Consider the following 20,820-nt stretch of genomic DNA (forward strand, 5'->3'; position numbering starts at 1 on the left):
CTCAGAACCTCACACTCTTAATTAGTTTTATGCCCAAGGCTGGTGCTTTCCTACTTGAGCCAACAATTCCAATTCCATCTCTTTTTTCCCCATTTAATTGGAGATGGGGCTCTCAAATTTGTCTGCCCATCCAGGCTCAGTTCCAAACCTCTATATTCAGCAGACTCATGAGTAGCTAAGATCATAGGCTTCAGTGGACAGCTCCAATGGAACTAATGCTTAATGAGACCATAGAGGGAAAGTGGAGAAGACAATCTTATGGGCTAGACAGCATAAGCAATGGCCCAGAGGTAGCCAGGGGCGTAGCCTATTCAGGAAGCAGGAAGAGGCCTGGCCAGACTAGAGCAGAAGGGCCTGGGGAAAGAGAGGGAAGGTGAGACAGGACCGGGGCTAGAGCATCGAGGCTTCACCATTAGGTCTTGCTTTTTAACTGTCAGGCAGCACAGCCTCACAGAGTGAATTCGGTGACCCAGGGACACTTTGGTGTCAGTGTCTTTCTACCGTCCTCTGTGTGCTGACAGGTGCCAGAGAGGAGCTGATGGGCCCTGATCAGAGCCACTCACACCTCTTGGCAAACCACAGGCCCTTTTTGTTGTCTCATCTTTAGGTCAGAGGTATTTCTGGAGAGTTGACCTACATGAGTGAGTCTGCTATCTACTAAAAATGCCAGAAGTAGAGCTGTGACTCAAGTGGTAGAGCCCAAGCTTTGAGTACAAAAGCTTAGGGTTGGTGCTCAGGTCCTGTGTTCAAGACCCAGGACCAGCAAAATGAAAAAGAGAAGAGGGGAACATGCAGTCAACAGGGCAAGAGAAGGAGTGGATATGGAAGGGGTGGATGAGAATGTTGAACAAGGGGTGACACTGATCAAAATGCATTGAATTAACAAACTGCTTTGTTATGAGGCAGAAGAAGTGGAGGAGATGGAAGCAGTAACTGCAGCTGAAGTGTGCAGAAGCCCATAGCCTCTAAGTCCTAGGCCTGCTTCACCAGGGGCCATAGCTGTAGTCCCCCAGCTCTCCCTGGTGGATCCAAGGGCATGACTGGGATAAAGGACCATCAGGTCTTTGTAAGAAGCTCTTTTCCACAGCCAGTCCAATGCTACGCCTGCCACCACCCCCAGCCTGACCCAAACCCGCCCCAGGGCCCAATCCCGACCTGATGTTCTCATTGGGCACCTTCCCAAATCTCTTGATGGCAGAACACTCGTTCTTATGATTCAGCCAGGCATCCTTCTGGCAGGTACGGTCACAGTAATGGGCAAACTTGCACTGTCCGCAGCGATGGAGCTTCTCCTGCCTCTTGAAGCAGGTGTGGCACACAACATTGATGAGGCTGCACATGGAGATGAAAACACAGGGCCAATATAATGTGAAGCTAATTGAAAGGACCTCCAGGATATTGAAACAAAAGCCATATAATGAATGATTGTTGTCCTTAATGTACTATGTTGTCTCTCATCTCCTTTGCTGTCCCTTGGTTATCTCATATTGGTATAGTATCTCACTTTGTTATCTGATATATTGAATTTATTTGTATTTGGATATTTGAAATTTGATAGGGAAGGGGGGAAAACCAAGACGGGTGGGGGGTGGGGGGGGGAGGGAAATGGGTACCAAGACATGTGAAAGGGTATCAATGTATGTGAATTAATGCACCTTCTATCTGGCAAATATCATGTAACCCTTTTACTAATTACAATAAAAAAAATTTTAAAAAAATGTCAGAACTGAAAAAAAAAAAAAAAAAGAAAACACAGGGCCAGTGAGGCGAAGGCTGTCTTGAGCCATTTTCTCTTGTTACAAAATATGAGCACTGACTGGTTGAGCTAGAAATAAAAAAGAAACTGCAGCTGGGAGTTTGGCCTTGTGGTTAGAGTGCTTGCCTAGCATGCACAGAGACCCAGGTTCGAATCCTCAGAACCACCTACATAGAAAAGCCGGAAGTGGTGTGGCTCAAGTGGTACAGCACTATCTCTGAGGAGAAAAAAATAAGCCCAAGGATAGTACTCAGATCCTGAGTTCAATCCCAAGGACTGAAAAAAAAAGAAAAAGAAAAAGAAACTGCTTTGGGCTCATGGTCTAATGCCATAGACGAGGACTAGTGGTGGCTTTTGGTTTTGTTTTACATAGCCCTAAGGAGACGAGCATATCCCATGATGAGACAGGGATCAAGAATACTGCAAAGGTCTGTTTATGTGAAATAGGGAAGGAAAGGCGAAAATCAAGATGACTGGAAGGGGATGGGGGAAGAAAGGGGGGACAAAAAAGAGAAGGGGTATCAAGGTTCAAGAAGTAATGTACCTATATACCTGATGATTGTAACTGTAATCCCTCTGTACATTATCTGGACAATAAAATAAAAATTTAAAGATTTTTTTTAAAAAGCCAGGTGCAGTGGCTCACACCTATAATCCTAGCTACTCAGGAGGCTGAAATATGAGGATCCTGGTTCAAAGCCAGCCAGGGCAATACAAAGCGGAGAGACCCTTATCTCCAATTAATCACTAGAAAATGGGAAGTGGGGCTGTGGCTTAAGGGTCGGGTGGTAGCCTTGAGCTAAAGAGCTCCGGGACAGCGGCCAGGCCAGAGTTTAAGCCCCATGATCTCCCCTACCCCCAAAAAAGAATACTGCAGGGGTGCTGGTCTCTCCCTCCTCCTCCTCTGTGTACAACGTGTAAGTGTGTGTGTGTGTGTGTGTGTGTGTGTGTGCGCGTACACGCACACACTTGCGCATCCTGAGGCTTGAATTCAGGGCCTAGATGCTGTCCCTGAGTTTTGTTTTGTTTTTCTCAAAGATAGCGCTTTACCACTTGAGTCATTTTAGCTTTTTTTTTTTTTTTCCTTCAGAATCTCATGGACTTTTCTGCCAGGGCTAACTTTGGACAGAGATCCTCAGCCCTCGGCCTCCTGAGTAGCTAGAATTACAAATGCGAGCTGTGGTCACAGTGCTCTCCATCTCCTTTTATTTTTCTCCTTGTTCCTTTAAAAAAATTATTGTTGTCATAAAGATGATATACAGAGGAGTAACAGTTACAGAAGTCAGGCAATAAGTCCTCTTCCTACAATGTCACTCCTTCCCTAGCTCTCTCCTGGCTTTTCCTCCCACCCTCACACTCAAGTTTCTCTCTCTTCTTATAAAGCCACAATGTTTCAATCATTGGAACTCCACTTTGATGACTTTAATCTTAACCCCTTCTCAAAGGCCCCACCTCTAAATACCATGGACAGATTGTCCCTGCTCTCTTAAGAGCTTACAGTGAGGATTAAATGTCACACAGAAAACCTTAAGGACACACACACTCAGCTTCAAACCACAGCAAAGGACTGGCCAAGTGGAAATACACAGTACTGACCATGGGGAAATCTGGCATCTGGTCCTACCTCTAAGCTGGCCTTTGTCCTTCAAAACTATAGATCCCTGCTTTTCAAAATGAGGGGCTTGAGCTTTCAAATGGTCCTTTTCATTATAATCAGACTTTTCACAGAACTTTCAATCTGACCTCATTGTGGGAGATTCAATGCCTTCTGCATGTAAGCTCTTGCTCGATTCACCTGGACCAGTGTCAATTCATGACCTTTATGGGACGAGCACTAGGATACAGTGAGCAGGTCACCCAAAATACAAGTGAACATGTGCTCACCAGGCAGTGTGCTGAATATTATGAAAAGGAAACAGGGTTTCTAGAACACATGGGAAAAGACTCCTGGAGGAACCTGGGAGTCTTGAAATTCTTCATGGATCCCTTGCCAAGAAACGCTATGACACAGGCACTGCGTTATGTGTCGCCTCCCTCTCATTGTTGAAATATAAAGTCTCCCTCCCCAAGAATAACAAATCACAAGCTTGGCATGATGGTACATACCTATAACCCCAGCACTCAAGAGACTGACTGTAAGTTAAGGCCAACCTGGGCTATATAATTAAAGCCTGATTCAAGAAAAGCGAACAACCAAAGCAGAACACTTAGTTTGTGGCTGGCCAATTCTAATTGCTGTGAACATCTTCCCCGTGTTAGGTGTGACTGCTTCACCAGGAAACATACTCGTGTACTCCAGTGTAGCCCTTTGGCTCCTTGACCAATGGAACAAGTCTGGCCAGGTCAGTTCTTTCAGCACTCACTGGCTACTGCCATGCTGCTGCTTCTTCTCTCTCCTCTGAGTTGAACCCTCCCACCTCCTTCAGCAGGTTCTTGTACAGCTTCTGGTGACATGCCTCCAAGCCATCGAAGATAGATGGGAATTACAGTGCAATCAATGAGACCAGTGGCCAGTGGTCAGGGTCAGGCTCCAGAACTAGCCCAAGGCCAGGCCTGGTAGTCTACTGTGGCATCAAGAAGGGGAGTTGGAGGCTGGGAGCATGGCCTAGTAGTAGAGTGCTTACCTACCATATACAAAGCCCTGGGTTCAATTCCTTGGTGCCACATACACAGAATAAGCCAGAAGTGCCGGGCACGGTGGCTCATGCCTGTAATGCTAGCTACTCAGGAGGCTGAGATCAGGATTGCAATTCAAAGCCAGCCTAGGCACTAAAGTCCATGAGACTCTTATCTCCAATTAATGACTAGAAAATGGAAATGGAAATGTACCTTTAAGGGGTAGGGCGGTAGCCTTGACCTGAAGAGCTCAGGGACAATGCCCAGGCCCAGAGTTCAAGTCCCATGAAAGACAAAAAAAAAAAAAACTAACTATCTAGCATGGTGCCAGTAGCTCCCACCTGTAATCCTAGCTACTCAGAAGTCTGAGACCTAGAAGATCACAGTTCAAACCAGCCCAGAGGATTAGAGCCATGGCTTAGGTGGTAGAGCACCAGCCAATGAGGGAAAGCTTCAGATACTGAGTTCAAGTCCTGTGGCTTATATCTGTAATCTTAGCTACTCAGGAGGCTGAGATCCGAGGATCTCAGTTTGAAGCAGCCCAGGCAGGGAAGTCATGAGACTCTTATCTCCAATGAACCACCAAAACACTGGAAGTGCAGCTATGGCTCAAGTGGTAAGCACTGGACTTGAGGGGAAAAAAAACTCAGGGGCAGCATCAAGGATCTGAGTTCATGTTCCAGGATTGGCACAGTTTAAAGCAAAAACAAACAAGAAAAAAAAAACGTAAAGGAGAGAACAACTCTACCACTGAGCCCTATTTAACTGGGAGCGGGGAAGAATCCATTCTAACAGTAATACTTGTTCAACCTGGCAAGACATCAAGAGATAAAAATGGTCCCTGTAGGACAAAGACAAACTCCTTCTCCCCTATTGCTTCTGCCAGTGTGGGAAACTGTTCAAAAGACATAAAGTTCTCAAACCTCTTTTTGGATACCAATAGAAAGAGTGCCTGTTCCCACCAGTCTTTGGCCAGGGGCAGTGGGGGAGAGATGACCTTCACAAGTATCCTGTCTCCTGTTCACTCAAGTAGTAACTTTGTTCAGAACTTTGTAATTTTCAAAGCAATATTTCTAGCTTTTGGGGGGTGTGTGTGTGTGTGTGTGTGTGTGTGTGTGTGTGTGTGTGTGTGTGTGTGTGTATTAGGGCTAAGAACCTAGGTACTGGACCTGAGTTTTGTTTTTGTTCTTGTTTTTTTGGTGGGGGGGGTGTTGTGGGGCTTGAACTTTGGGCCTGTGTGCCATCCCTGAGCTGTTCAGCTCAAGGCTAGAGCTCTACCACTTTGAGCCACAGCAACACTTCTGGTTTCTGCTGGTTAACTGGAGATAAGAGTTTCACAAACTTTTGTGCCCAGGTTGGCTCTGAACCTTAATCCTCAGATCTCAGCTTCCTGAGTAGTTAGGATTACAGGCATGAACCACTGATACCTGGCTTGTCCCTGAGCTTTTGTGCTCTAAGCTATTCCTATACCACTTGAGCCACAGCTCCACTTGTGGCATTTTGCTTGTTAATTGAAGGTAAGAGTTATATAGACTTTACCTTCTGGGCTTGCTTTGAACACTGATCCTCAGAGCTCAGTCTCCTAAATAGCTAAGACCCAGTGGTACCCAGGCACTGGTGCCATTGTCTCCCTCTGTTCACTTGCTAAAAACACATCTCCCCAAGCTCCTTTATGGAAGTGGTGGTCAGTATCATGGCAGGTATTATTCTTGTAAATCCTGGCTGCTGGCCAGTACTCCCAGCCCAAAGAACAGAAGCTCCCTCACAGCCAACCTACTTTGCCAGACGTCTGCACATTCTGCCTGTGGGAGCGTCTCCATTCATGCCCAGCTCTGCAGCCCCCTCCTGGGCTGCTGTCCTCTGTCAGAGTTAAGAGGGCTGGAATAGCAGTTGCTGCTCAACTCCTTATATGGAAATAGTCAGTTGGTGACAGATAACTGCAAAGACAAGGTGTCTGCATGCTGGACAGATAGCCTGTCACATCACCACCAAAGAGGACTGAGCCAGAGAAAAATTCTCCCTGCCTGGTCTTATTAACAAAAGTGTTAGGGTAAAATTCTATAGTATAAATGTCAAGCCTTGACATTTTCTCTATATTTGTAATTTTGTAATCATGGTGTCAAACTGTCAGCATAATATATGTAGTTTGGTGAACTATGAATTTTCTAATTAAAATTTGCTTGCCATGATTTTCACATAAATGATACTTACATTAAACTATCAAATGTCAGTGTTTTGCTATAATTGTATACAAAAATGTTATGACCACTATGGGAGCTTTGATTTTAATAATCAGGTTAGATTTAGCTGTACTATTTTTTTTTTTTTTGCCTGAAGCTTAAACTCAGCATCTGAACATTATCCTTGGGCTTTCTCAAGGCTAGTGGTCTACCATTTGAGCCACAGCACCACTTCTGGCTTTTGTGTGTATGTGGTACCAAGGAATCAAACCCAGAGCATCCTGTGTGCTAGGCAAGCAAGCACTCTACCCCTAGGCCACGCTCTCAGCCCCTTAGTGGTATTTTTCTAATGAATCAAAATGAATGTGTACAAAAGCCAAAAGAAAAAAACATGCAAAACTCTCAGCCCACCAAATAGTAGGGAATATTCCATCCCTAAATACTCACACTAACATTTTTAAATTCCTTTTCTCATTTCCTTCCTTTTTACCTTCTCTCCCTCCTTCCTACCTTCCTTTCTTTCACAAGGATTTATTGAGTATCAGTTACATGCTTGCTTGCTTTTATTTTTATTTTTATTTTTATTTGTCATGGGGCTTGAATTCTCAGCCTGGGCACTGTCCCTGAGCTCTTTGGCTCAAGGCTAGCATTCCACCACTTGAACCACAGCGTCACTTCCAGTTTTCAGGTACTTAATTGGAGATAAGTCTCTCACACAAAGCCTGGTCTGGCTTTGAAGCATGATCCTCAGATCTCAGCCTCCTGAGTAGCTAGGGTTACAGGCATGAGTCACCAGCGTGCAGCCTTTCTTTATTATTAGATACTTTTTTACAAATCTATTATTGAGTTAGGTAATGGAGGGCCTTAGAGATAAAGACCTTGTTCCAGCAGTGTCCAGGCTGGGCTGGTACAAAAGTAAATACCAGTAAAGAAGGTGAGATCCTAGTCCACAATGGGTGGCAACAGGCTGTAAGATTAAAAGAAGGGAGACAGAGAGACAATCAGCTGGGAGATGAAGAGGCATTGATTGTCCTGCTGGGATAAAGAAGAACTGAGTGTGTCCTCAGAGAAGGTCAAGGTCTCCAGAAAGAGGCCGGCATGGTGCTTAGGGGATCATAGGAGGTATCATAGTGAGAAACGGTGTTGGAAAGACAGTCTGTGAGGGATCTGGAATGCTTCCTTTGTAGTACATTGCAATTACAAAATGACCAGATTAACACATCTCTGGAATTTTCAGTGGCTTATGTTAGTCCTAGAGGGGCACTGCTGTGTTCGTGTTGCATCACTGTATGTCCAGGTGTAAGTTAGATGCTTCAACCTCCTTATGTAGGTATGGAGTGGGCCTTTTTTTATTTTGTTTGTTGAAACAGTCTTGCCATGTAATCCAGGCTGGCTTTCTAATTCACAATCCTACTTCATCCTCCCAAATGCTGGAATTACAGCCAGTGCACCTCATACTGCATGTATTTCTGTACTCCAGCTGAATCCACACTCCTCATCCCAAGTTCATCCCATATCTTCAGATGTAAATGAGTGAAGATGGCCTCATTTTGGAGGCAATTTGGTGTGTAGTATAGTCTAGGAAATTATTGCCTGATATGGTACCATGCATCTATGACTCTAGATCTAAGAGGACTGGGGCAGAAGGATTGTGTTTGAGACTGACTTGGATAATATAGTGAAATCCAGTGAGGAAGGAAGGACAGAAAGGAGGAAGGAGGGAAGGAGGGAAAGAAGGAAGGAAGGAAGGAAGGAAGGAAGGAAGGAAGGAAGGAAGGAAGGGAGGGAAAGGGAAGGGAGGGAGGGAGGGGAAGAGAGAGATGGGGGAAAGGGAAGAAGAGAAGAGGAAGGAGAAGGGAGACAGAAGACAGGAAGGAAAGCATTGGGAGGAAGGAAAAGGAGATGAGAAGAGAGGAGAAAAAAAAAAGAGAGAGAAAAGGTTGTTACTCCTAAACTTTAGAATCTGAGGACAATTCAGTAGAGGTTTTAGTAATGCAGCTCATGGTAGGCTGTGTCACACAACAGTTTTCTCAAGGCTAGCACTCTACTACTTGAGCCACAGCACCACTGCTGGCTTTTTCTGTGTATGTGGTACTGAGGAATCAAACCCAGGACTTCCTGCACGCTAGGCAAGCACTCACTGTATCACTAGGCCACATTATCGGCCCTAGGGACACACTTTAAAAAATAACTTCATTGTTGACTGACACTGGAGAGACACTGGAACTCATAGGCACAAGCAAAAACTTCCTGAACAGAGTACCAGGGTTATAAGAGATTGGAGAGAGACTCAACAAGTGGGACTACTTAAAAATAAAAAGTTTCTGCACAGGGGACCAGAATTTGGCCTAGAGGTAGAGTACTTGCCTAGCATGCATGAAGACCCGGGTTCGATTCCTCGGCACCACATATATAGAGAAAAGCCGAAAGTGGTGCTGAGGCTCAAGTGGTAGAACTCTAGCCTTGAGAAAGTCCAAGGACAATGCTCAGGCCCTGAGATCAAGCCCAGGACTGGCAAAAACAAAACAAAACAAAAAATAAGTTTCTGCACAGATAAAAGCATAGCCACTAAAGTAGAAAGACAGCCAACCAACTGAGAAAAGATATTTACCAAAAATACATCAGACAAATGCTTAATATCTAGTATCTACAGGGAACTCAAGAAACTAATTCTCTCGCCCGTCCAGCCTAACAAACCAATCACTAAATGGGCAAGGGAACTAAAGAGAGACATATCCTAAGAAGAGGTTAAAATGGCAGAAAAACATATGAGAAAATGCTCATCATCCATGGTCATAAAGGAAATGCAAATAAAAACATCCCTAAAATACCACTTTACCCCAATTAGAATGACCAATATTCTGAACTCAGACAACAACAAATGCTGGGGTGGTGGAGAAAGAGGAGCCCTACTGCACTGCTGGTGGGAATGTAAACAAGTTCAGCCAATCTGGAAGGCAGTTTGGAGGTTTCTTAAAAAGACTGAAAATTGACCTTCCCTATGATCCTGCCATACCACTCCTGGGCATCTACCTTGAGCATCATAACCCAAGATATGATAAGGACACCTGCTCAGCCATGTTCATCTCCACACTATTCAAAATAGCCAAGCAATGGAAACAACCCAGATGCCCTATTACAGATGAATGGATACAAAAAAAGTGAAATACACACACACACACACACACACACACACACACACACAATGGAATTCTACATAGCCAACAGACAAGATAAATCATGGCATTCACTGGGAAGTGGATGAAAGTAGAGCAAATCATGTTGAGTGAGATAAGTCAAGACCCAAGGAAAAAAAAGCACATGGTGTCCTTAATATGTGGATATTAGTACAAGAGCAATGACTCAATATTTGGGTACCCAAGGTTATGGACATAGTCTTAGAGATATAAACATAACTACATAGACATAAAAATCTATGATGGGATATATACTCTATAGACATAATGTTATGTTATATAGATTGATATGCATCTATGACATACAAACCCACAGCTTAATTTTAATTATGTTCTAAAGTCTATGTGCCAGTGATTGTATATAGAGATTCCCTTCTTGAATACCTATTTGTTAAACATGACATTTAAAATATGATGTAAAAATCAATGTTAATAAAATCTTTTAAAAATTTTCAATGTTATCATTAAGGAGTTAGACAGAGGAGCTACCATTTCCTAAGTCAAGTAATAAGTATATTACTTTTTTGATGATGTCATAAAGGGCTATTCTTTTTTAAGAAACACATATCTCTTTATTTTCTGAACAAATGGTTCAGGAATTTACCTAATCCCTTTCTGAAATTACTTCCATTTATAGATCATTTGTCCTCCACCATCCCTTTCCCAGCTGCTACCAGATTAGAGGCTGTCATTGTGCTCTGCGTCCCAGCACTACTCCTGGCTTTCCCACAGGCACATAGAGAGTCACACAGATATCAGCCAGCTGTCCCTGCTAGGCACAAAGAAGCTCATCCCTGCTTCCAATTCACAAACAGCCAATTGACACCAAGTTTCTTTTTCTTTTTTTTTTTTTCTTGCTAGTCCTGGGCTTGAGCTCAGGGCCTGAGCTATGTCCTTGGACTTTCTCAAGGCTAAAGCTCTAGCCCTTGAGCCTCAGCACCACTTCCAGCTTTTTTCTATGTATGTGGTACCGACACCAAGTTTCTTTTTCTTTTTTTTTTCTTTTTTTTTTTTTTTTTTTGCCAGTCCTGGGCTTGAGCTCAGGGCCTGAGCTATGTCCTTGGACTTTCTCAAGGCTAGAGCTCTAGCCCTTGAGCCTCAGCACCACTTCCGGCTTTTTTCTATGTATGTGGTACCGAGGAATCGAACCCAGGTCTTCATGCATGCTAGGCAAGCACTTTAACCACTAGGCCAAACTCCCGGCCCGACACCAAGTTTCTTAAACGTTCCCTGACAGGGACCAATGGCTCAAACCTACAATCCTAGCTATTCAGCAGATGAGGTCTGAGTTTGGTGATTTGAAGCCAGCCCAAGTGAGGAAATCTATAAGATCCTTATCTCCAACAAAACTACCAACAAAAGTTGGTAATGGAGCTGTGTTAAAGTGGTTGAGTGCTAGCTTTGAGCAAATGAAGCTCGAGGACAACACCTAGACCCTGAGTTCAAGCCCCAGGACTGACATAAATATTTGAATAAAGTTCTCAACTTTTCCCTCATGCATCTTCTCCCTGACCTTGAATATGAGCATCCTAGGCATTTTGGTCCTCTTAAGAAGACTCATTTTTAAAAAATGTATTATAAAGGTGATAAGGGGTTAAAATCATATAAGTTAGGTAAAGAGTACATTTTTTGCTGGACATTGCAGCTTGTGTACATTTTAAGCAGTGCACATTTTAAGCAGGGCACATTGGCTCATGCCTCTAATCCTAGATATTCAGGAGGTTGAGATCTAAGGATTGTGATTCAAAGCCAGCCCAGGCACTAAAGTCCATGAGACTCTTATCTCCAATTAACCACTAGAAAAGTGGAAATGGGGCTGTGACTCAAGGGTTATGTTGATAGCCTTGAGCTGAAAAGTTCAGGGAGAATGCCCAGGCCCAGGGGTAGGATGGTAGTCTTGAGCAGAAGACCTAAGGGACAATGCCCAGGCCCAGAGTTAAAGCCCCACAATCAACAACAACAACAAAAAAAATTGACAAACTATAGCTAAACTATAGCTATACATCTTGATAAGAACATACAGATATATGTAACAAACATTCTAGAAGGAAATACAGGCTATCTCTAAGGAAAGCATAGGAGACTAGGATTGGACTAGACTCTCATTTTTGTTTGAAAAGTAAATAGATTCCTGTGTTCTGTGACCGGTGTATTTAAAATTGATTTCTTATACTCTCAGCAACTTGTTTTTCATCTAATACATGAACATAGATGTCTAGCTTTTTGTATGTACCAAAAGAAGCAAAAAAGTCTTCTGTAAGAAAGTTTCCCCCAGAACCACACCCATCTTTCCACTCATAGCACATCCTCTTAGCCAACTTCACCCCAAAGTCCTTGTTCAACTGTACCCCCTTTAGTGGCCACAACAATCCCAGGCAATGGCTCTTCACAGGGCTGGAAAAGGTACCAGCATAATAGAACGGCATCCTGTAAAAGATCCATAACCCTTTGCCCTTCCCCTAATGGTTTTTAAAAAATTGTTGACATACCTGGGCCTTGAACTCAGGGCCTGTGAGAACTGTCTTTGGGCTTTCTCAAGACTAGAGCTCCACCACTTGAGCTACAGCACCACTTCAGGGAATCCAACCTGGGACTTCATGCATGCTAGGCAAATACTCTTACCACAAGGCCAAACTCCCAGCCCCCCTAATGGTTTTGAGAGCAAAGCATTGGGAAATTTGTCACCCACCATGCCAGTGAAGGAAAGGACGGCCCCACCCTGGGATTTATACCTGTCAAAAACCACTGCAGAATATGCTCGCTCGGCAAAGATGACATCAGCTGCCCAGAACTCCTTTGTGGCCTTCAGACCCCTGCCTTTGCCCTCGGAAGCGAAGACCTCCACATTCTCCATGCCCCCTATTTTCATCTCAGAGCCTGGCAGGCCAGCGCGAGGTAGATGTCCAGTGCCTCCAGTGGCTGCTGCTATTTAACACCTTCAGTGTCCCAAGAGCAGTACTATAAATGGACAGGCCACTTCCCCTTCCCCACCCCCCTGAGGCCCTGGGCCCTCACCTCTCCCTTACTACTTTTCCTGGAGGCAGGCAGGGAGAGCAAGCAGGAGGGTGGTGACCTGGTGGAAAGGACCATGACCGAGTGTGGTCTTGAAATAGGGTCAGCCAAGGCTTGAAAAGCTCATTTTCAAGAAGAAACTAACTGCATGTGCCAAGTTCTCGACTTGCAGCAGTGTTCAGCTTGAGTTGGAATCAGGAGGCCTTGGTCAGTAGGATATTTTTAGCAGCCAGATGCCTCTGTCAGTCTAAAGCAGCTGGTTGTAGTAGTCCAAGAGAAGAGGCAAGGTGATATTTGCTGCTCTGGGACCCTTCAGCTGTCAGACTCAAGCTAAACCAAGCTCTTTGGTTTATACATATAGGTTTTACAGGGGCACCTCTTCTTCTCCTGGGTCTCCAACAGCACCCTAACTTCTCGACATGGAGATCAGTTTCCCTCTTAGCATTGTTAATGGCACAGAATGTTAAAGGTAGACTGGGTACAATGAAGGCATACTTTAAAATAACAACCCCTAAAAATTCCTCTTGAACTAAATGTTACTTTGGTGATGGGATAGATCTTACTGAAGTTAGGGGGAAAAGAAAAAAGATTAAAACAGAAAACACTTGGGCTAGGAGTTTAGCCTAGTGGTAGAGTGCTTGCCTAGCATGTACAAAGACCTGGATTCGATTCCTCAGTACCATATACATAGAAAAAAAAGCCAGAAATGGTGCTATAGCTCATGTGGTAGAGCTCTAGCCTTGAAAAAGCCCAAGGACAGTGCCCAGGCCCTGAGTTCAAGGCCCAGGACTGGCAAAACAAACAAACAAAAAATGCAGATCTGGAGCTGTCACTCATTTATATAATACTTTTAGCTTCCAGACATATCTATTAATGTTTAAATGTGTTCGCTTAAGTTCACATACTGGAAAATATAATCCTCAATGACTCAGTGTAGCAAGGTGGAACCTTTAAGTGATGTTAGCTCATGATGGTTGCATCCTCATGAGTGTATTAATACCTTTATCAAAGCATTAATTCATACACAGTCTCTCTCTCCATTCCCCCCCTTCTTCCAGCATGTTGTGATGCAGCAAGAAGAATCTCATTAAATGCAGCCCTGCAATCTTGGGTTCCATGAGCCAATACATTTTTTTGTTCATTATATATTTCCCAGCCTCAGGTGTTCACAAAAACACAATTATAGGGGATCTTGTCATCTGGATCTATGAGTGTAATACTTACAAGTACTCATTTCTTTCTTAAAAGTTTTTTTTGTTTTGTTTTGTCCATCATGGGACTTGAACTCTGGGCCTGGGAGCTATTCCTGAGCTCTTTAGCTCAAGGCTAAAGCCACAGGGCCACTTCCAGTTTTCTAGTAGTTAACTGGAGATAAAAGTCTCACAGACTTTAGTGCTGGGCTGGCTTTGAACCGAGATCTTCAGTTTTCAGTCTCCTGAGCAGCTAGGATTGCAGGCGTGAGCCACCACGCCCCGCTCTTAAAAGTTTGTTTGTTTTTTATTGTAAAGGTGATATACAGAGGGGTTACAGTTACATAAGTCAAGTAATAAGTACATTTCTTTGCAGTGTCACCCCCTCCCTTATTTCCTCCCAGTTTTTACCCTCCTGATCCCCCTTCCTCCCAAGCTGTATTGTTCATTTCCAACATAGTATATCACCACTGAATTGGTTCACCCTTCTTCCCATCATTTCTGTGCTTCTCTTTCTCCTCCTCAAACAGATACAAGACAACACATATGACCTACAAAGCCAAAAGCATGAATGCTCTGTCCTTTTACACAAAATGTCTGCCAACTTGCTGAGACTAATAATAACTGAATGCTTGGCAATATTAAATAGGCCTGGAAGGGCTCATTTCTTCAAAGTGCATTCACTGGGTTCATTCGTTCACTCATACAGAAATCAAAAACAGCGACAAAGGGAAAAAATCAAAGCGGGGGAAAATCTCTTGTTTCCATTTCTTGGAGTTCATTCTATAAGCATCTTTTTATATGATCATATTGAGCCTCTGTGATTCTCTCCTAAGAATAGCCTCCTTTGCTCTCACTGTGTGAATGTTTAGAGTGTTGTTTAATCACATTCAGTGCAAGTATTTGTCTTTTGTAGATTTACAGGCATATTCTAATTACTACAAATGACCCTATAGCTTGTGTTTCTTTGGGTCTGGCTTACTTCACTTAATATAACTTTTTCCAAGTCTTTCCATTAGGGCAATACCATTCTTTTTAATGGAAGCATTGTGTATGTTTAGCACATATTCTTGACCTATTCATCCACTGAGAAGCATCTGTGTTGATTCCATATCTTAGCTATGGTAAACAATGCATAAGCATTCATTTCTAGGTCAAATAAAACTGAGTTTTAACTCGTGTGTGTGTGTGTGTGTGTGTGTGCGTGTGCCAGCTGTAAGACTAGATCTTATACCCTGGATTTTTTTGCCCAATACTGTTCTCCACTGCCTGAGCCACAGCTTCTTACTAGTTAATTGGAAATAAGGATCTGTCTGGAGGATCCTCAGAACTTTGAGCTGTGATCCTCAGAACCAGACTTTCTCAACAGCTACAATTATAGGCATGAGCCACCAGGCTGAATTTAGATTCTAAGTCTGCTTCTACCACTTTGAAATGAAACTATAAAAAAAGGGTGATGATTTCTACTTCACTGGCTTGCTGAGGCTGAATGAGGTGATATGATATGAGGGCACTCAAAACTTTATAAAGTACTCATTAAATGGTTCCTATTTTATTTTAATGACTACTTTACATTATCGTCCCCAAATTATAAGACATGTCAAACAATTATAATGTGTCTTCTACCAAATCACGTCTTCTTGAATTGCTATTATATCCAAAGTCTTTTGTCAGATCATCAGAACGATAACTGCAGGTAGGCTCAGGTACATATGAAGTATGGCTCACATCTTTATCCTAGCTACTTTGGGAGCTGAGAATGGGAGGATACTGGTTCAAGATCAAGTAGAAAAATTCAGAAGCCTTTCTCTATCCATAGCTGAGCACAGTGACACAGGCCTGGCATTTCAGCTATGACAAGATCTTGGCAATCACTTCAGGATTGGCAATATAGAGTTATACAGATGCCAAGAAGTACATATAGTGTATCAGGGCCAGGAGTTTTGCCTTGTGCTTGTGTAGCATGCACGAAGGCCAGAGTTCGATTCACATATGGAGAAAAAGAGGAGTGGAGCTGAGGCTCAAGTGGTACAGCTCTATTCTGGAGAAAAATGCCCAGGGACAGTGCTCAGGCTCTGAGTTCAAGCCCTGGGACTGGAGAAAAAAAAAAAGATATTCAGTCTGTTGTTCCTGGGATAGAAGTCCAGAAAGACTGAACATCACTCTTGAAGTAAGGATAAGAGACAAGATGGAATCACAAACAAAATGGAGTAGTCTAGATTAGTGACCTGGTTCTCCTTCAAATCCCCACTCACTCTCAAGCTATTATTCCATTTCTATGGAAGTGGGGCCATCTGTCACAAGAACACATTCACTGGCACTAGAGGATGCTTTGGTGATTTCAGATATATCCTGAAAAGCAAAACAATTTAAGATATTTAAAACTGATGACTCATAAATGCAAATAGTAAATGCCAGGTGTGGTAGCACACACCTGTAATCCCAGCTACTCGTGAGGGTGCAACAGAAGGATCTCAAGTTTGAGGCCAACCTGGGCTATATAGAAAAACTTGGTCTTTAAAAAAAAGAAAAGTTCAGCCATGTTAACCTCCAATGAATGTCCTGAAGCTTCTATATTGCTCCAGAGGCTGATTGAAACAATGTCTTCATTCAGGTAGCCTGGCAGGAATTAAGCTATTCTACGGATGCTATATTAGAACAGATTCAGCCCAAACTATGGTCGGAGAAGAATTCTACCTTCCCTGAGACCAGAAAGAGAGAAGCACCAAGGCCAGAGTTTAATTCTGTGAGTATCAATCTTCTCAAAATAATTACAGTACAATAGGGCAACATATTGGCTGCAAGGACCACCACCTAGTAGCAAAAGGTCTTGGAAAATGTTACATTTTTCCTGTGTCCCACTTTAATAAAAGAACATTCTCTTTATCCCTAAATCCTACCTCCTTTCTGCCTGAATATAAACCTTAGTGTTCATTTAAAAAAAGGGTCTAGGGCTGGGAGTTTGGCCTAGTGGTTAAAGTGCTTGCCTAGCATGCATGAAGACCCGGGTTCGATTCCTCGGTACCACATACGTAGAAAAAAGCCGGAAGTGGTGTTGAGGCTGAAGTGGTAGAGCTCTAGCCTTGAGAAAATCCAAGGACAGTGCTCAGGCCCTGAGCTCAAGCCCAGGACTAGCCAAAAAAAATAAATAAAAAATATAAAAAGGGTCTATTAGGGTCTTTTCAGGCCTATGAGTAAGAATGTTTGGGGCTGGAAGTGTGGCCTAATGGGAGAGTGCTTGCCTAACATGCAGGAAGACCTCGATTCAATTCCTCAGTACCACATACACAGAAAAAAAAAAAAAACAGAAGTGGTGCTATGGCTCAAGTGGTAGAGCGCAAGCTTTGAGAAAGCCCAAGGACAGTGCTTAGGCTCTGAGTTCAAGCACCAGGACTGGAGGGAAAGTTTTTGTACCTTAATGATTTTAAAAAGATTTTGTGACACATGGAATGTACCTAGCAGTTATATTTCAATGACTATAAATAAAATTGTATTAGAAAGCAGATACCCTTGCATACAGAGGCCTACATTTATAACATGATGGTAGAGTTTAATAATCACTACAGAGAACATATGACCTACAAAGCCAAAAGCATCAATGCTCTGACCTTTTACACAAAATGTCTGCCAACTTGCTGAGACTAATAATAACTGAATGCTTGGCAACATTAAATAGACCTGGAAGGGCTCATTTCTTCAAAGTGCATTCACTGGTTCATTTGTTCATTCATTCATTTCCTAAGCAATGTGAAAGAAGCAATCAATGAAAATTTGGGTTCATTTCACCTCACACTTACAGTCCAGGATAAGACAGACTATTCGCTCTTCATAATTATATGCCTGACAAAATTCACATTTTCTTACTAAAATAGTATAGTGCCAGAGACACAATTCAGTCATTGAGCCCTTGTGCATATGTGAGCCCCTCCAGTCTTGAAAGCTAAAATAACATGATCATTTCTCTTTCCCTCTGGCTCTAAGAAATATTCAGCCATAAAATAGTTTTCTCATAAGAACTTTTTATTGTAAAGACGATGTACAGAGGGGTTACAGCTACATAAGTCAGGTGATGAGTATAGTTCTTGGTGAACAGTTTCACCGTTCCCTCATCTTCTCCCAGCTTTTCTCCTCCCAACCCCCCAGCCCCCAAGTTGAATTTCCAAAACAGTGTCTAGTGAGTGTCACCACTAAATTGGGTCACCCGCTGTCCCATCATTAAAAATATAAAATGCTTAAGGATTTTGTGTCATCCTTGGGCAGAGCCCATGCTAATCTTCTCTGTATAGTATTTGTGCTGCTGAGGCAAGCACCTAAGAATTCTTAAATTCACCTGTTTCATATGCAGCCATCAGCATATGTATAGAGATGTATCAAGACATTGATCATGCAAAGGAGACTATGGGCAGCAGGTAATGAGAGATGAGGAGTATTATGAGGCAAAGAGGAAATCTAGGGCAACCTAAGGTCTTTGGGCAAGTTTCTAAAAGAAATAAGGAGTGGGGAATAAGAAGTGGCAGAAACCATCTCTGCCTCCAGAACACAACATGAACAGAGATGTAGAGGTTAAAACACACACATATGGGCCGGGAGTTTGGCCTAGTGTAGAATGCTTACCTAGCATGCACAAAGACCCAGGTTCAATTCCTCAATACCACATTTATAGAAAAGGCTATAAGTGCAATGCTTGTGAAGTAATGCACCTTCTATCTGGTGAATATACTGTAACCCTTCTATTAATTACAATAAAAATATATGGAAAAAAATTAAAAAAAGAAAAGGCTGGAAATGGTGCTGTGGCTCAAGTGGTAGAGTGCCAGCCTTGAGGAAAGCCCAAGGATAGTGTTCAGGTCCCGAGTTCAAGCCCCACTACTGGCAAAAAAAAAAATAGAGAAACTGTAAAGGAAAAACTAAAAATCATGTATACAGTTTTAAATCACATAAAGCAATTTTCTCTATTACTTTGGGATGTACATGCAATAAAAGTATGAAGCTGGCTAGGAATGTGGTTTTGCAGAAGAATGCTTTGCCTAGCATGCCTGAAGCCTTCAGTTCCATTCCTCAGTACCATATAAACAGAAAAACAAAAAGGAAGTGGTGCTGTAGTTCAAGTGGTAGAGTGCTAACCTTGAGCAAAAGAAGCTCAGGGACAGTGCCCAGGCCCTGAGTTCAAACCCCAAAACTGATCAAAAAAAAAAAGTATGGAGTAATGCCTAAGAATGAGAAATGCTGAAACCAGGATAGGATTCAGTTCTGTAAAAAAGAGTTCACTTAGGAAGAGATACTACACAATAGTGTAGTATTTGAGAAAATGAGTATAGATTTAATATTATTGAATTGTAAGGTCAAAGTAGTGTAGGGAGGTGAGAGCTTGGTAATTCAGGAAGATCAGAGTTGCAGTGAAGCTGGTAGGCTCACTTTAGCTTTACAGAAAAGACAATGAGAGCCATTAATGACTTCTAGAAAGAACCTTTGGTAGAAGTGTTCAGGGTAAGCTGGTCATTGATGGTTTATAGCTGCAATCTTAGATACTCACAAGGCTGAAATCTGAGGGATCACAGCTGGAAGCCAACCCAAGGCTCTCACCTCCAATTAACTAGAAAAAAGCCAGAAGTGGGGCTATGGCTCAAATGGCAGAACAAGAGTCATGTGTAGAAAAAGCTAAGTGGGAGTGGGGAGTGCAAGCCCCTGTAAAGGAGGAAGAGAAAGAGGAGGAAGAGGAGGAGAAAAAGAGGAAGAAGAAAAGGAAGAAATATAGAGGGCAGTTTGGATTTTGCATGTATCAAGCATAGCTTAGAAACTGAAATAGGGCCATGTCAGCATGACAGAAATAGACCATACCCAGGAGAAAGGTTTGAAAAGTGCATAAGAAAACACACCCATGGGGGCCAGGAATTTGGCCTAGTGGTTAAAGTGCTTGCCTAGCATGCATGAAGACCCTGGTTCAATTCCTTGGTGCCACATATAGCAAAAAGCCGGAAGTGGTGCTGAGGCTCAAGTGGTAGAGCTCTGGCCTTGAGAAAGTCCAAGGATAGTGCTCAGGCCCTGAGCTCAAGCCCAGGACTGGCAAAAAAAAAAAAGAAAACACGCCCATAACAAGAAAATATACTCATAAACAGGAAAATAGGTGGAATATTGCACACTAATGAAAATATTACAGCTGGGCCAGGAATTTGGCCTAGTGGTAGAATGCTTGCCTACTATGCAGGAAGACAGGTGTTTGATTCCTCCATACCACATATATAGAAAAAAGCTGGAAATGATGCTATGGCTCAAGTGGTAGAGCTCTAGCCTTGAGAAAGCCCAAGGACAGTGCTCAGGTTCTGAGTTTAAGCTCCAGAACTGGCACAAAAACAACAACAACAACAACAACAAAACAACACTATTTGCAGCAGTCGGAGAATTTCGATGTTAAGTGAAACAAATCCTAAAATGCTGTAAAGAGGGAAGTAAATAAATCTACAGCCTGGCGTAGATTACACATCTGTAATCCCAGAACTAGGACGCAAATTCCAGGCCAGCCTAGGCTACAAAGTGAGATCCTGTCTCAAAACCAAATTAAATACTCTTTAGCCATATATATGTTTGTTGGTGGGGGGGGTGGAAAGGAGGGAAGCAGGGAGGGAGAAACATTTTTGAAAAGAATATGACTACAATGAATGGTAGTGAGGTCTCCCTGAGATAGGAAATCTGGACATATATTGCTTATGGATGTTGTTATACATATAGAAGCTCAGTGACCTGAAAAAGAGAGGGATTAGGTCATCTATGAACCAATAATGGCAATAAATCATGACCAAGGACGCTGTATGTTGGTGGCCCTAAGTGGGGGAAGTGATTGGATGACTTCTGAGACTATCTGCCTCTGGTTC

The 20,820-nt window shown here is 42.9% G+C and overlaps 1 protein-coding gene and 1 pseudogene across 1 annotated transcript in view; both read right to left on the reverse strand.

Moving 5' to 3' along the window:
- Smyd1 (SET and MYND domain containing 1) overlaps window positions 1-12,706 on the reverse strand; it is a 28,838-nt gene extending 16,132 nt beyond the window's left edge. The window contains exons 1-2 of the mRNA XM_090336527.1: window positions 12,482-12,706; window positions 1,156-1,332 (exon numbers count right to left, since the gene is read on the reverse strand). Of these exons, the coding sequence (XP_090192653.1) occupies window positions 1,156-1,332; window positions 12,482-12,618 (314 nt within the window). The 5' untranslated portion in view covers window positions 12,619-12,706. The remainder of the gene's footprint in view (window positions 1-1,155; window positions 1,333-12,481) is intronic.
- A 5,462-nt stretch (window positions 12,707-18,168) lies between these two features.
- Window positions 18,169-18,261, reverse strand: LOC150060429 (U6 spliceosomal RNA; annotated as a pseudogene).
- Between the last annotated feature and the right edge of the window lie 2,559 nt (window positions 18,262-20,820).

The sequence above is a fragment of the Megascapheus bottae genome, chromosome 7 (genome assembly GCF_031878675.1).
Source record: "Megascapheus bottae isolate mThoBot1 chromosome 7, mThoBot2.hap1, whole genome shotgun sequence".
NCBI lineage: Eukaryota > Metazoa > Chordata > Mammalia > Rodentia > Geomyidae > Megascapheus > Megascapheus bottae.